This window comes from Marmota monax, unplaced genomic scaffold (genome assembly GCF_021218885.2).
Source record: "Marmota monax isolate L192 unplaced genomic scaffold, Marmota_monax_Labrador192_F-V1.1 WCK01_AAM20220418_F8-fsc00042, whole genome shotgun sequence".
Taxonomy (NCBI): Eukaryota; Metazoa; Chordata; class Mammalia; order Rodentia; family Sciuridae; genus Marmota; species Marmota monax.
Genome location: NW_026693008.1, coordinates 13,229,952 through 13,243,413, shown reverse-complemented (window position 1 = coordinate 13,243,413; position 13,462 = coordinate 13,229,952). Strand labels below are relative to the sequence as shown.

Here is a 13,462-nt window from a genome sequence, read left to right as displayed (position 1 = left end):
GTTTTGATTTGTATTTCTCTAATTATAAGTGATGTTGAACATTTTTTAATATACTTGTTGATCAGTTGTACATCTTCTGAGACATATCTGTTCAGTTCCTTAGCCTATTTATCGATTGGGGTTTTGTTGTTGTAGTTGTTGATAAGTTTTTTGAATTCTTTATATATCCTAGAGATGAGTATTCTATCTTATGTGTGTGTGGTAAAGATTTTTCTCCAATTCTGTAGCCTCCCTCGTCACATTATTGATTGTTTCCTTTGCAAAGAAGCTTTTTAGTTTGAATCCATTCTATTTATTGATTCTTGGTTTTATTTCTTGTGCTTTGGGAATATGGTTAAGTAAGTCAGATCCTAATCTGACATGATGAAGATTTGGGCCTGCTTTTTCTTCTGTTAGGTGCAGGGTCTCTGGTCTAATTCTTAGGTCCTTGATCCACCTTGAGTTGAGTTTTGTACATGGTGAGAGAGAGGGGTTTAATTTCATTTTGCTGTATATGGATTTCCAGTTTTCCTAGCACTATTTGTTGAAGAGGCTATCTTTTCTCCAATGTATGTTTTTGGCACCTTTGTCTAGTATGAGATAACTGTAATTATGTGGGGTTTTTTCTCTGTCTTTTGTACCACTGGTCTATGTGTCTGTTTTTGTGCCAATAACATGCCATTTTTGTTACTATAGCTCTGTAGTGTAGTTTAAGTTCTGGTATTATGATACCTCCTGCTTTGCTTTTCTTGCTAACAATTGCTTTGGCTATTCTGGGTCTCTTATTTTTCCAAATGAATTTCATGATTGCTTCTTCTATTTCTATGAGGAATGTCATTGGGATTTTAATTAGAATTGCATTAAATCTGTAGAAAGTTTTTGGTACTATGGCCATTTTAACAATGTTAATTCTGCCTGTCCAAGAACATGGGGGATCTTTCCATCTTCTAAGGTGTTCTTCAGTTTCTTTCTTTAGTGTTTTGTAGTTCTCATTGTAGAGGTATTTTGCTTCTTTTGTTAGATTGGTTCCGAATTCTTTTTGAGACTATTGTGAATGGGGTAGTTTTCCTAATTTCTCTTTCAGAGGATTTGTCATTGATGTATAAAAATGCATTTAATTTATGGGTATTGATTTTATATCCTGCTACTTTGCTGAATTCATTTATTAATTATAGAAGTTCTTGTGGAATTTTTTTGGATCTTTGAAATTAGAATCATGTTGTCAGCAAATAGTGATAGTTTGAGTTCTTCTTTTCCTATTCGTATCCCTTTATTTTCTTTCATCTAATTGTTCTGGTAGAGTTTCAAGGACTATGTTGAATAGAAATGATGGAAAAAGGGCATCCCTGTCTTGTTCCAGTTTTTAGAAGGAATGCTTTCAATTTTTCTCCATTTAGAATGATGTTGGCCTTGGGCTTGGCATAGGTAGCTTTTACAATATTAAGGTATATTCCTACTATCCCTAGTTTTTCTAGTGTTTTGAACATGAAAGGGTGCTGTATTTTGTCAAACGTTTTTTCTACATATGATTCCTATCTTTAAATCTATTGATGTGATGGATTTCATTTATTGATTTCTGTATTTTGAACCAACCTTGCATTCCTGGGATGAAACCCACTTGATCATCTTTTAAATATTTTTGTATGGGATTTGCCAGAATTTTATTGAGAATTTTTGCATTTATGTTCATTGAGGATATTGGTCTGAAGTTTTTTTTCCCCTGATGTATCTTTGTCTGGTTTTGGTATCAGGGTGATACTAATCTCATAGAATGAGTTTGGAAGGGTTCCCTCCTTTTCTATTTCATGGAATAATTCGAGGAGTATTGGTATTAATTCTTCTTTGAAGTCCACTTTATCTGATATGAGCGTAGAAACCCCTGCTTGTTTACACAGTCCATGTGAGTGATATGCTTTTTCCCATCCTTTTACCTTCAGTCTGCGGATGTCTTTTTCCTATGAGATCAATCTCTTAAAGACAGCATATTGTTGGGTCTTTTTTAAAAATCCAATCTGCCAGTCTATGTCTGTATTGATGAGTTTAGTTAGGCCATTAACATTCAGGGTTATTATTGAAATATGATTTGTATTTCTGGTCATTTGGATTTATTTTTGATTTTTAACTTGACTTAGTTTCTCCTTTGACTGGCTTTTTCTTTACTGTAGTTCCTCCCTTTGCTGATTTTCATTGTTGTTATTCATTTTCTCCTCATGGAATATTCTGCTGAGAATGTTTTATAGTGCAGGCTTTCTCATTGTAAATTCTTTTAGCTTTTGTTTATCACAGAGATTTTTATTTCACAGTCAAATCTGAGGCTTAATTTTGCTGGATATAAGATTCTTGGTTGGCATCCATTTTCTTTAAGAGCTTGTTGTTCCAGACCTCCTAACTTTGAGGGTCTGGGTTGAGAAATCTGCTGAGATCTGAATTGGTTTCCCCTTATGTGTAATCTGAAACTTTTATCTTGTGACTTTTTAAGTTCTATCCTTATTCTGCATGCTAGGCATTTTCATTATAATGTGCCTTGGTATGGATTTGTTGTAATTTTGTATACTTGGTGTCCTGTAAGCCAATTCATTCTTCAGGTTTGGGAAATTTTTTGATATTATTTCATTGAAAAGATTATACATTCCCTTGGATTGTATCTCTGTGCCTTCCTGTATCCCAATAAATCTTAAATTTGGTCTTTTCATGTTATCTTGTAATTTTTGGAGGTTTCTTAGTATCTTCACTGTGTGGTCAACTTTATTTTCAAGATTATATATTTTGTCTTTTTTGCCTAAGGTTCTAGTCTGTTGGTGATACTTTTTATTGAGTTTTTTAATTGGTTTTATTGTTTCCTTCATTTCAAGGATTTCTGGTTTTGGGTTTTTTTCTCCACAATCTCTCTTTCTTGAAGTAATCTTTTGCTACCTGCATTTACTTTTTTATCTCTTTATTGAAGTGATAATTGTTGCTGATTTGCTCTCTTAAATCATTCTTTACTTAGCCGATCATTTTATTTTTAATATTTATTTTTTAGATGGACACAATAGTTTACTTTGTTTACTTTTATATGGTGCTAAGGATTGAACCCAAGACCTTGAACATGCTAGGTAAGCACTCTACTGCTGAGCCACAACCCCAGCTCCTCTTAGCAGATCATTTTAACTGTGTACACTCTGAACTCCTTTTCTGACATTTCTTCTACTGTGCTGTCAATGGATTCTATTATCATAGCATCTTGGTTTGTTTGGAGCACTTTCTTCCCTTGTTGTTTCATGTTGTTCATGTGTCTTCCCTCTAGCACTGTGAATCCAAAGTATTATAGTTTCTATCCTATAAACTTATAGTGTCCTTGCAGGTTTCCAATACCTCACCTTTAATAGGGAGATTAATATTAACACCCAATGCAAACAATATGCAGCCTTAAACCAAACAGCTCCTATTTAGATGATTCCAGTTTTGTCGCAATGAACAGAAATGATATATACGATTATTATCTACAATACAAATAGTAGAATTGCAAAAGGGTCTTCAGTTTCTAATGGTAAAGAGAGAACTGGGAGGAGGTGTAGGATGTGATGTCTATGAGGTAGGAGGTGAGAATATAGAGGTATTAGAGCGTAGGAAGAGTGAAAGGCATCAAACAAAGTTGGCTGTTAGTAGGAGAAAAGAGAGAGACTCTGGGGAAACAGATAAGTGAGAGGAAAATAGAGTAAAAAAAATAAGAAAAGAAAAAGAAATAAATATTAAAATAAAGCATATACAAAAAAAACTGTAATATACTGTTCAAACATCCCAGTCCTTAGTAACCTGATACAAGAAAAGTACTTGGTTTCAAAAATGTGGAGAACATGAGAGCAGGGAACCAAAAAAGAAAAAGGAAAGAAAAAAATCTCAAAGGAAAATTGAACATTGTTTCTGTTGGAGTTCAATATCTTCTCTGTGTTTCTTCTTATCCAATAGGTGGGGTTTTCTGGAGTTTGCTGATAACTCCACCCTCAGGGTGGTGAGGGTTACTAAGGTGGGAGGCAGAACTCCTGGAGGCGGTGGGGTATAGTAATTGTCAGTCCCACTAGAAGACTGCACCTCAGGAATCTCCTTTGGGGTCCACTGGTGTAATGCAGGAGCCTGATCTTAGCCTCTTATAATGCTTGTGGACCCCACAAGTTCCTAGTCTCTAATTTAGTCTCTAAATTGTAACTATCCTACCCTTACCCTTTCAACTTCCCAATCAGGAGCCTCTCTCTCCAGAGATTCTGGGGGCTGAGTGCTGGGACCCATATACCTGTCGTGGAAAGCTGTTCTGTATCAGGTAGATCAGGACCAGGTGTTGACATCTACAGGCCAGCCATGTAGCTACAAGCACTAGGCTGGGGTGGTGGCTGGGGGGTTTGAGGAACCAGAGGGCCCTGTGATTGCCAAACTGATGAGATCAGTTGATTGGTGGATGTTGGATTGGGAGGGAGTAGAGGACCAGGCTGGTGTTGAGTCCCAGCAAGTGCCCCCCAAGTTGGCCCTGGGAGACTGGTGGGCACCAGGCTGGTTGGGTGGGTGAGATGGGATCAAAATGCCCTCTCGCAGTCTTCCTACCTACTGACCCCGTGCAAGGCTCTCCTGCTTCTGCAACAAGTTGGTGGCTATTTGCATACCTAGCAGGGATACCTCTAGTGTAACCAAGCCTGCAGGGACCTTGATGATGGTCTTCCAGGTCCTGGCTGTTATTCCTAGATGGAAGCAGCCACATCTCTGGTTGGTGGTAGCAGCAGTGTGAAACCTCTAGGTACCTTGATGTTGACCTTCCAGGCCCCAGCTGATGTCCCAAAATGGAACATCAAGTAAAGATAGCAGTGGTGGCAGCACTTGCAGCGGCAAAACCCAAGATGATGGAGGAGGTGTCCCAAGATGGAGGCAACTGCTTTCAGAGATGGGGCTATGAGGGTGGGCCATGGGGTGGCATCGAGTGGTCTGTTAAGAGATGTAGCACTATGGCATGCAGTGCTTCAGTGGGTTGCTGCCTCTGGACCCTGTCCATTGTCCCAAGGTGGAGGCTACCATGTAAGGGGTTTGGTATGGTGGTGGCTGCAGTTTACCAAGACAAAGGCAGGCCCAAGGAGCCACATGTTGGTAGATGGGGAGTTGAAGCATGGTCATTGCTCCGTGTGGTGGGTGGGGCCAGCAGGGCAACCGTTCATATTGAGTATTTTTAATTGCACATTTAGTAAGTTCTATAAATTTTATTTTTAGATATTTGATTACTGGGGACCTAGCAAAAAACTTCTGGGAGATATGAATTTCTTAAGAGATTTGAGAGAATATGACAAGGACAACATCCCAGTGAGTTATATTGTATTTTTTTTTCTCTAGATGTGACTTTGCCAAGATGTATAAGATCTTTAAAATTATAGAATGCTTTATAAAACATAAGGAGAAAGTCCTTTTTTAGGATTAAGGTAATTAATAAAAGGACATTACATTTACTAATGATTGTATTATGAGTTGTCATAATGCATAAAACATCATTTTCAGATGATTGGAAAGTTATTTAATATATTACTGGTTTATTGTATTATTGACTTGAAAGAGTTCTCTAAATGTCTTCATACAACAAATAGTTTATTAGGAAACTATACATGTATTTATTTAAGATAAAGTATTATCTTTTCCATTCACATTGTTATTTCATTAATGTTTAATTGTTCTTTTACTTTGTTTTCATTTTTCCATCAACCCACAAGAGTCTTTTAATATTCTTGAAAAAAAAATCTTGCTTTAGTATCTATAATAAATTTGCATATTTTCACATAAATATTACTTGTGTTTCTACTATAGTTATGCTTGTTTTTAAATTATCTCAAAATATTGATTTTGGCTTTTAAATACAACATATTACTTCTTTATTCAAATGTTTTTATTACATATGCTTTCTTCATCTTATGACTGTGATACATGTTGAAATTTTAAAATCTAAATCTTTATTGTATAGGTGACTGTTATGCCGAAGATCCGTGGTGAATATTTGACAAACCCCGAATTTGACCCTGCTAAGATTGCTAAAGCTTCTTCTGCAGCAGAGGGTCTGTGTAAGTGGATCATGGCTATGGAAGTGTATGACAGAGTTGCAAAGGTATTTTGAGCATTTTCATATCTATTTTCTGCTAAAATATTCTCAGAAACTAAAGCCTATGCATATATTTACTAGTTAAAGAGTTTTTCAAAGCAATTCCAGAGAGAATTTGTCCTGTTACAGCATAATCATCAGATGTTGATTGTATACCTAGAAGATACAGAGACTATTCCTGGTTGGACCTGGTACTGTAGTAGTGCTGTGGGAGCATGGATGAGCAGTGGAATTATCCAGACTAACCTAAGGCCCTGAGACAAAGGGGAATTTGGGTTTGATGAGGGGAGAACTGAAAAAGAAAATTTCAAAACATTGAGAGCAAAGCAGCAGATTAAAAATTTGATTCAGCTTTTTTGATTCTACATTTAAGTGAGATCATGTGGAATTTATCTTTCTGTGGCTGGCTTATTTCACTTAATATAACATCCTCCTAGTTCACCTGTGTTGTTGGAAATGAGAAGATTTCATTCCTTTTATGGATGAATAATATTCCATTGTGCATAGGTACCACAACTCCAACTATCTATTGATGGACACTTACGTTGATTATGTCTTAGTGGGAGTGCATATATCTTTTTAATATACTGAATTCATTTTCTTTAGATATTATAAAGTAGTTACTAGAGGCTTGGGTGATTAGAAGGGAGAGGGGATGGAGAGATCTTGGTCAAAGGATATTGTAATTATAGTTAGAAAGGAGGAATAAAGTGTTCAGAATATGGAAATATTCTGAGACAGAAAGTAGCTAAGTGATTGCCTGGGGACAAAAGATTAGGGGAAAGGATGATGGGGAAGGGTTGAAGTGGGAATAATGGTTATGGAGTTTATGTTTTGGGTAGTGAAAAGGTACTAGAATTGTGATGATTGTTGCACAATTCCGTGAATATGTTAAAAACCATTGAATTATACACTTTAAATGGGCAAATTGTGTGATATGTGAATTATATCACAATAAAGTAATTTTTTAAGTTGACTGAAAAGATCAGAAGAAGATCTAGTAGGTAACCATTAACAGAGATTATGGAACGATCCCCTGAAGCCATGGCAGTCACTGATCAGGAACCTTTTATAAAGTACACATTGGGATCAAGTTCATGGGAGAGCGGAGAATTGTTAAGAGCATTTTGTAAGTATGTCTAGTAAAGGACCAGAGAAACACAAACTTTACCCCCTAAAAGGCATAATTATACCCAGGGAAGCAGGAAATGAAAGTTAAAATGTAGATGAAAATACGTAGTAGCATGTATTTAGAATAAATTCAGAGAACAGAACGAGTGATCAGACTACAACAATTTGAGATATTCCTTAATGAATATAACATTTGCTTGTATAGAGATAGGGGCTTTAATGTAAATAAAACTAATTTCGTCTGGGATGTCCTTCCCTTGAACATCTAGTCTATCCACATAGTAATCTCATGGAAGGCTGATAACCTCTCAATTTGGCTAATTTCCACTGTCCCACAGGGCATATGGATTCTTTTGGATCCTTTCTACAAAGCAGAGAAACCAAAGTATTCAAGCTCTGTCCTGTCTTCCCACTCTATACATCCACACTGCCATTTTTATTCTGATGCAGCTGCCCCATGTTGAGGCAAGAGGATGGAAGGGAGATAACTAACAATGTCCCCTCTGAAATCCAAACTAGGAAAGGGAGCTTCCGTCCTCTGTTTGCTTTTTCAGTATGCTCTTCCTTCAGGATTTCAGAGGAGAGAAAGCAGGATATTGGTAGCTGATAACCATGCTTTCACTTCCCTCTTTGTCTTCTTCATTCATGTTGATGAACCAGAACTGTCAGGAGGACCTTTTTTCTAACTGGCACAGACTCTCTGATCATCTTCTGAATTTTTTGTACTAGTGATCAAGTTGGCCAAACCTCATTCTTGACATGCTAATAAGTACAACAAAATAACAACTTTAGAAGATCTCTCTTTTCTCAACAAAGTGGCTTTTCAATATTTGTGAAGGAAAAATTAATTTTGTGAAACTGAATACCAAGGAGCTCTCTCCTTTGTATTTCATTTTCACAGTTCTTATCACACCATGTATATGTGTACCTTGGGGTGACTAGGAGGAAAATCACAGATTTGGAAATTAAATAAAAAACACCAAAACCAAAAACACATTCATGTATTTTAAATACTTCTTTTTTCTTTTTTTAAAATATTGTTTAGTGTTGACAGACCTTTATTTTATTAATTTATTTATATGTGGTGCTGAGAATTGAACCCAGTGCCTCACACATGTGCTTCCACTGAGCCACACCCCAACCCCTTAAATACTTCTTATTTCTATTATAAATTTTCTCTGTTTGTCATGCAACCAGCAGTTTCTTACTTTGTCAATCCGAAATAATTTATTTTGTAGGTGACATTTTACTAGTCCAGATGATTTATATGTTTTGTGAACTATATACATACTTTTTTACTTTTATGTAATTTATTATCTTAATACATTTGTATTCATAATACCTAAAAAGGAATTATTTAAATTTTTACATAGTTCACATCTATATATATTGTTTCCAAATAGGTCGTGGCGCCTAAAAAAGCTCGCTTAGCAGAAGCTCAGAAATCCTTAGCTGAGACAATGGGACTTTTGAATCAGAAGAGAGCAGAACTGGCAGAAGTAGAACACCATTTGGAAAATTTACAAAAGACATTTAAAGAGAAAACTGAGGAAAAGGCTGCTTTAGAAGATCAGGTGGAACTCTGTGCTAAGAAACTTGAAAGAGCCTCAAAACTAATTGGGGGACTGGGTGGAGAAAAAACAAGGTCAGATTTCTACTCATTTTAACAAGATTTAAGAATGTCAGACTTGACTATGTGACTACCTCAGGGTATTTTTTTTTATATTACTACCAGTTTTATAATGGCTACTTGAGAATATGAGACATTGTACAAGATACTTGGCTAGACCTCTCCAAAGATGAATATCAGTGTTGAGCATGGTGTTTGTAACTTGCTTTTAAATAGTTTTAAAAAGGCAGTTAGTAGAGGCTGGGGTTGTAGCTCAGTGGTAGAGTGCTTGCCTAGCAAGTGTGAGGCACTGGGTTCGGTCCTCAGCACCACATAAAAATAAATAAGTAAAGGTATTGTATCTATCTACATCTTTATAAAAAAAGGCAGTTAGTAACTATTTTTTAAAATATTTTTAGTTATAGATGGACACAATACCTTTATTTATTTATTTAAATATTTATTTTTTAGTTGTAGTGAACACAATACCTTTATTTTATTTATTTATTTTTATGTGGTGCTTATAAGTTCCTTGCTTAGTATCTGGATGGCCATCTTAAGTGACAGCCACCAATTTAAGAAAAAAGTTTCACTTTCCTGCCCAAGGGCTTTTCTGAGAAAGGCTCACCACTCCCTCATACCAACCCAGCCCTTAACCAACTACATTAGGACCTGCTTGTCTCTGACTACTGAGCCTCCCCCATAAAAGTCGCAGAACTCAAGCCTGTTTTGCCTCTCTCTTCTATAGAGAGATTGCCTTTATTTTGTCAGCTCTTATAAATAAACTGTCCTATGTATCTCTGCCTGGTCTCAGTCTTTCATTTCTTGCCTACCCATCTCTTGCTTTCCCTTCAGTGCTGAGGATCAAACTAAGGGCCTCACATGTACTAGGTGAACACTCTACCACTGAGCCACAACCTCAGCCTGATATTTACTTATGTGGTGCTGAGGATCGAACCCGGTGCCTCACACATGCTAGGCAAGCACTCTACCAGTGAGCCACAACCCCAGCCCTGGTTTTTCATTTGTGATATGTAGTTGTTAGTTATATAATTCTTCCCAATTTTGTAGGTGTTCAAAATTTTTTTTGTAATAAAATGGTTTAAACTATTTCAAAGAAGATAAAACTGATTTAATTTAATAAAGGCAGTTAGCTTTCTTCTAATCTACTTACCTGGGCTGGACAGCAAACTATTTCATTTATTAATTATATTTGTCCAATCCATAGCATGATAAGGTAATATGTCTTTGAAAGTGTTTTGTAGTGCAGATCAGATGGTTTTGGAATATAACTTTTTATTGTGAGGGTTCCATTAAATGAGAAAAATATCAATCTTAGTATTTCAACTTCTATACAACTTACATACAGTTTTTATAATGAGTTGCAAATGTTTTCTGTTAACAGTCTAACAATGAATACTGAAACAAATAGTAGGAACATTAGACTAAATCATCCTAGCAAAAATTATTAGGCAAAATGCTCATGTTTTGTTTTTGCTTGTTCTGAAGAGCTAGGTCCTGTAAGAAATACCTAATATTATTTTTTATTTTCTAAAAAATAAATGATAGCGGAATGCATTACAATTCTTATTACACATATACAGCACAATTTTTCATATCTCTGGTTATATATAAAGTAGTTGACACCAATTCGTGTCTTCATACATGTACTTTGAATAATGATGTCTATCACATTCCACCATCCTTGCTAGTCCCCTGCCTCCTCCCTTTCCCTCCCACCCCTCTTCCCTATCTAGAATTCATCTATTCCTCCCATGCTCCCCCTCCCTACCCCACTATGAGTCAGCATCCTTATATCAGAGAAAACATTTGGCATTTGTTTTTTGGGGATTTTTTGGCTAACTTCACTTAGCATTATCTTCTCCAATGCCATCCATTTACCTAATATTCTAAAAATGAAAGGCAGATTATCATTCAAATAATATAGATATATAGGTATAAATAATAGCATATTAGCGTTAGAAGGGATCCAATCTCCTTATTGTACAGATAAACAAGTACCCAAGGTTTAAATAACTTTTTGTTATAGAATTTGGTTTGGAAGCCTCTTGCCCTTTTACTTACTGTCTTCTGTTGTTCCCTATCTATTGTATGTCTCTTTTGCCTCTGGCTAATCACACAGATGGGCGCAAGCTGCAGATGACCTTCAGATAACATATGAAAATTTAACTGGTGATGTCTTAGTATCAGCAGGAGTAATAGCTTACCTTGGTGCTTTCACTTCTGGCTTTCGACAAACTTGTACAGAAGATTGGAGCATGTTGTGCAAGGTACTAGTTTTATATTTAGTAAGTTTTGTTTTAGAACATTCAAGTACATTTTGAAGTATTTTGGGCGAAAGTGAAAATACAGGGTTTTTCTTGCTTCTTGTTTTTGTTTGCTGCTGCTTTGATCAGTAAAATACTTTTACAGCTCAACATTTAATTCAGTTTTTCCCTTCCCTGGCTCTTAGAGTTATTACATAATACCTAATGGTAATTAAATATATTTTTTAATCTAAAAAATGTTCCAATTAGCAAGATGAAAGAAAACATCAGATTTTTGTTTATTTCCTACAGGACAAAAAAATCCCATGCTCAGAAGAATTCTCACTAAGTAAGACCCTCGGTGATCCAGTAAAAATTAGAGCTTGGAATATTGCTGGACTACCAACAGATACATTCTCGATAGATAACGGAGTGATTGTTAATAACTCTAGGCGTTGGTAAGAAACATAAAGTATTAATTTTTTTTCTATTATATTATTTTAAAGTTTCAGTGTGTAAAAGTTGAAAGAATAAGCACCAATAGAGCTGTCACCTCCTAGATACTGTAATTAACATTTTATTATACTTGCTACTTAAGTATACATGTCTGGATCCGGGGGAAGATGTCGGCAAAGGGAGAGCATTACCCCCGTGTACCGCGTCACTGTGCGGGAGAATGACGAGTTAGAACGGCTAAAAGCTATCTTGTTAGGAATTTCCAGCAAAATTGGGGTGCTCCAAAACCTAGAGGAAGGATTTCCATCGCACGAGGATCAGCTACGGGGGCTCAAACGCGAGAGATTTGTCCGCACGGAGGGTCACGCTGCTTATTCAGCAAATCGCCCCGCGGCTAGAGTCTGCGGCGCACGCTGGGAAACGAGGAGGTAGCAACGCAAAGATACAGCGCTGCAGTTTCTGCGGGCTTCTGCCAGCTGTGCAATCACCATACTCAGTGCTGAATTCTGGGTTTGAGACGGGGGAAGGAAGCGGTCCAATTCGGTTCTCCACACCGGTCAGACCACAGAGGAAGCCAGCGGCCACCATCTTGGAGAGCTGACGTCACCATCCCTGTTTTCGACTGATCGCAGCTCATTCAGCCATAGAACAGGTAATTTCAGGCTGCCATTCGCCTGCAGCTCGCAGACAAATTACTCAGGCTCAGTGCTAAATAACCCGCGGAAACTGCTTCTTGGAGCCTGCTCCTATCAGAACATACACCGAGCACGGAGCAGCCGAATTCTGGCTCCTGGAACTGGTCTGGCCCAGGGATAAAGAACCTGTGGAAACTGCTTCTCGGTCCGGGTCCTGCTGAATACTGTGGGGGTAAATACCAACCGAGCCTTCATAGGCAGTGGCAACAGGACTGAGACAGGGCTTGTGAGGGCCGGTCAGGACTCACCCGTTGCTTTGGTCACCCGGCAAAGGGAACGAAATGCTGCCATTCGCATGGGATACCAACATGGCAGAGATCTGATGTCATCAGAAAGCGGCGGAGGAGAGAACTTCATCGATACCAGCGGCGACAGAAACAGTTGGTCTCCTGGTAAAGGAAGTGAGTCACAAACACCCGAGTCTCTCTCACTTTGTCATCAAGCCAGAGGGGCAGAGCAGAGCCACCGCCCGCGCCCGGAACAGGCCCAGCAGCCCGCCGGCGTGGTAGTCACATAACCCCAATTGGAGTAGGGGCAGAGAAGAGCCGCCACCCGTGCCCGCAAGGTAGGCAGACCTGCGACCGACCGGCAGAACAGGCCCAGAGGTCCGCGGGCGTGGTAGGAGGGGCAGGGCAGAGCCGCCGCCCGCGCCTGCAAGGTAGGCAGACCTGCGACCGACCGGCAGCACAGGCCCAGCGGTCCGCGGGCGTGGTAGACACATCACACCAATTGGAGGAGGGGCAGAGCAGAGCCGCCACCCGCGCCTGCAAGGTAGGCAGACGGCCGCCCCACCCTGCAAGAGAGACTTTTCAACTATACAAGAGCAATATAAATATATAGGGGGGGGCTGGGGATGTGGCTCAAGCGGTAGAGCGTTCGCCTGGCATGCGTGCGGCCCGGGTTCGATCCTCAGCACCACATACAAATAAAGATGTTGTGTCCGCCGAAAACTAAAAAAAAAAAAAATAAATATTAAAAAAAAAAATAAATAAATAAATAAATAAATATATAGGGGGAAAATTTTTCAAAAACACAACAGTTTCACCAAGCAGAAAGAAACGCAAGCAGTATGAAAAGACAAGGAAAGAAAGGACCACAAGCAATGCAGGTCAATTCAACTTTAGAAGAGGTAACAGCTGCAGCAGATGGAATGTCAGATAAAGAATTCAGGATATACATGCTTCAGATGATCTGGAGTCTCAAGGAAGACATCAGACAGCAA

The 13,462-nt window shown here is 38.2% G+C and overlaps 1 protein-coding gene across 11 annotated transcripts in view; it reads left to right on the top strand.

Annotated features, from left to right (window-relative positions):
• Dnah12 (dynein axonemal heavy chain 12) overlaps positions 1-13,462 on the top strand; it is a 256,363-nt gene that overhangs the window by 164,418 nt on the left and 78,483 nt on the right. For 10 of the 11 annotated variants that reach the window (XM_058582183.1, XM_058582184.1, XM_058582182.1 and 7 more), the window contains 5 exons: positions 5,209-5,298; positions 5,948-6,088; positions 8,617-8,858; positions 10,966-11,113; positions 11,402-11,547. In XM_058582183.1, the coding sequence (XP_058438166.1) occupies positions 5,209-5,298; positions 5,948-6,088; positions 8,617-8,858; positions 10,966-11,113; positions 11,402-11,547 (767 nt within the window). Of the gene's footprint in view, positions 1-5,208; positions 5,299-5,947; positions 6,089-8,616; positions 8,859-10,965; positions 11,115-11,401; positions 11,548-13,462 lie in introns of those variants that run through there. The other variant, XM_058582188.1, reaches the window with a different exon arrangement.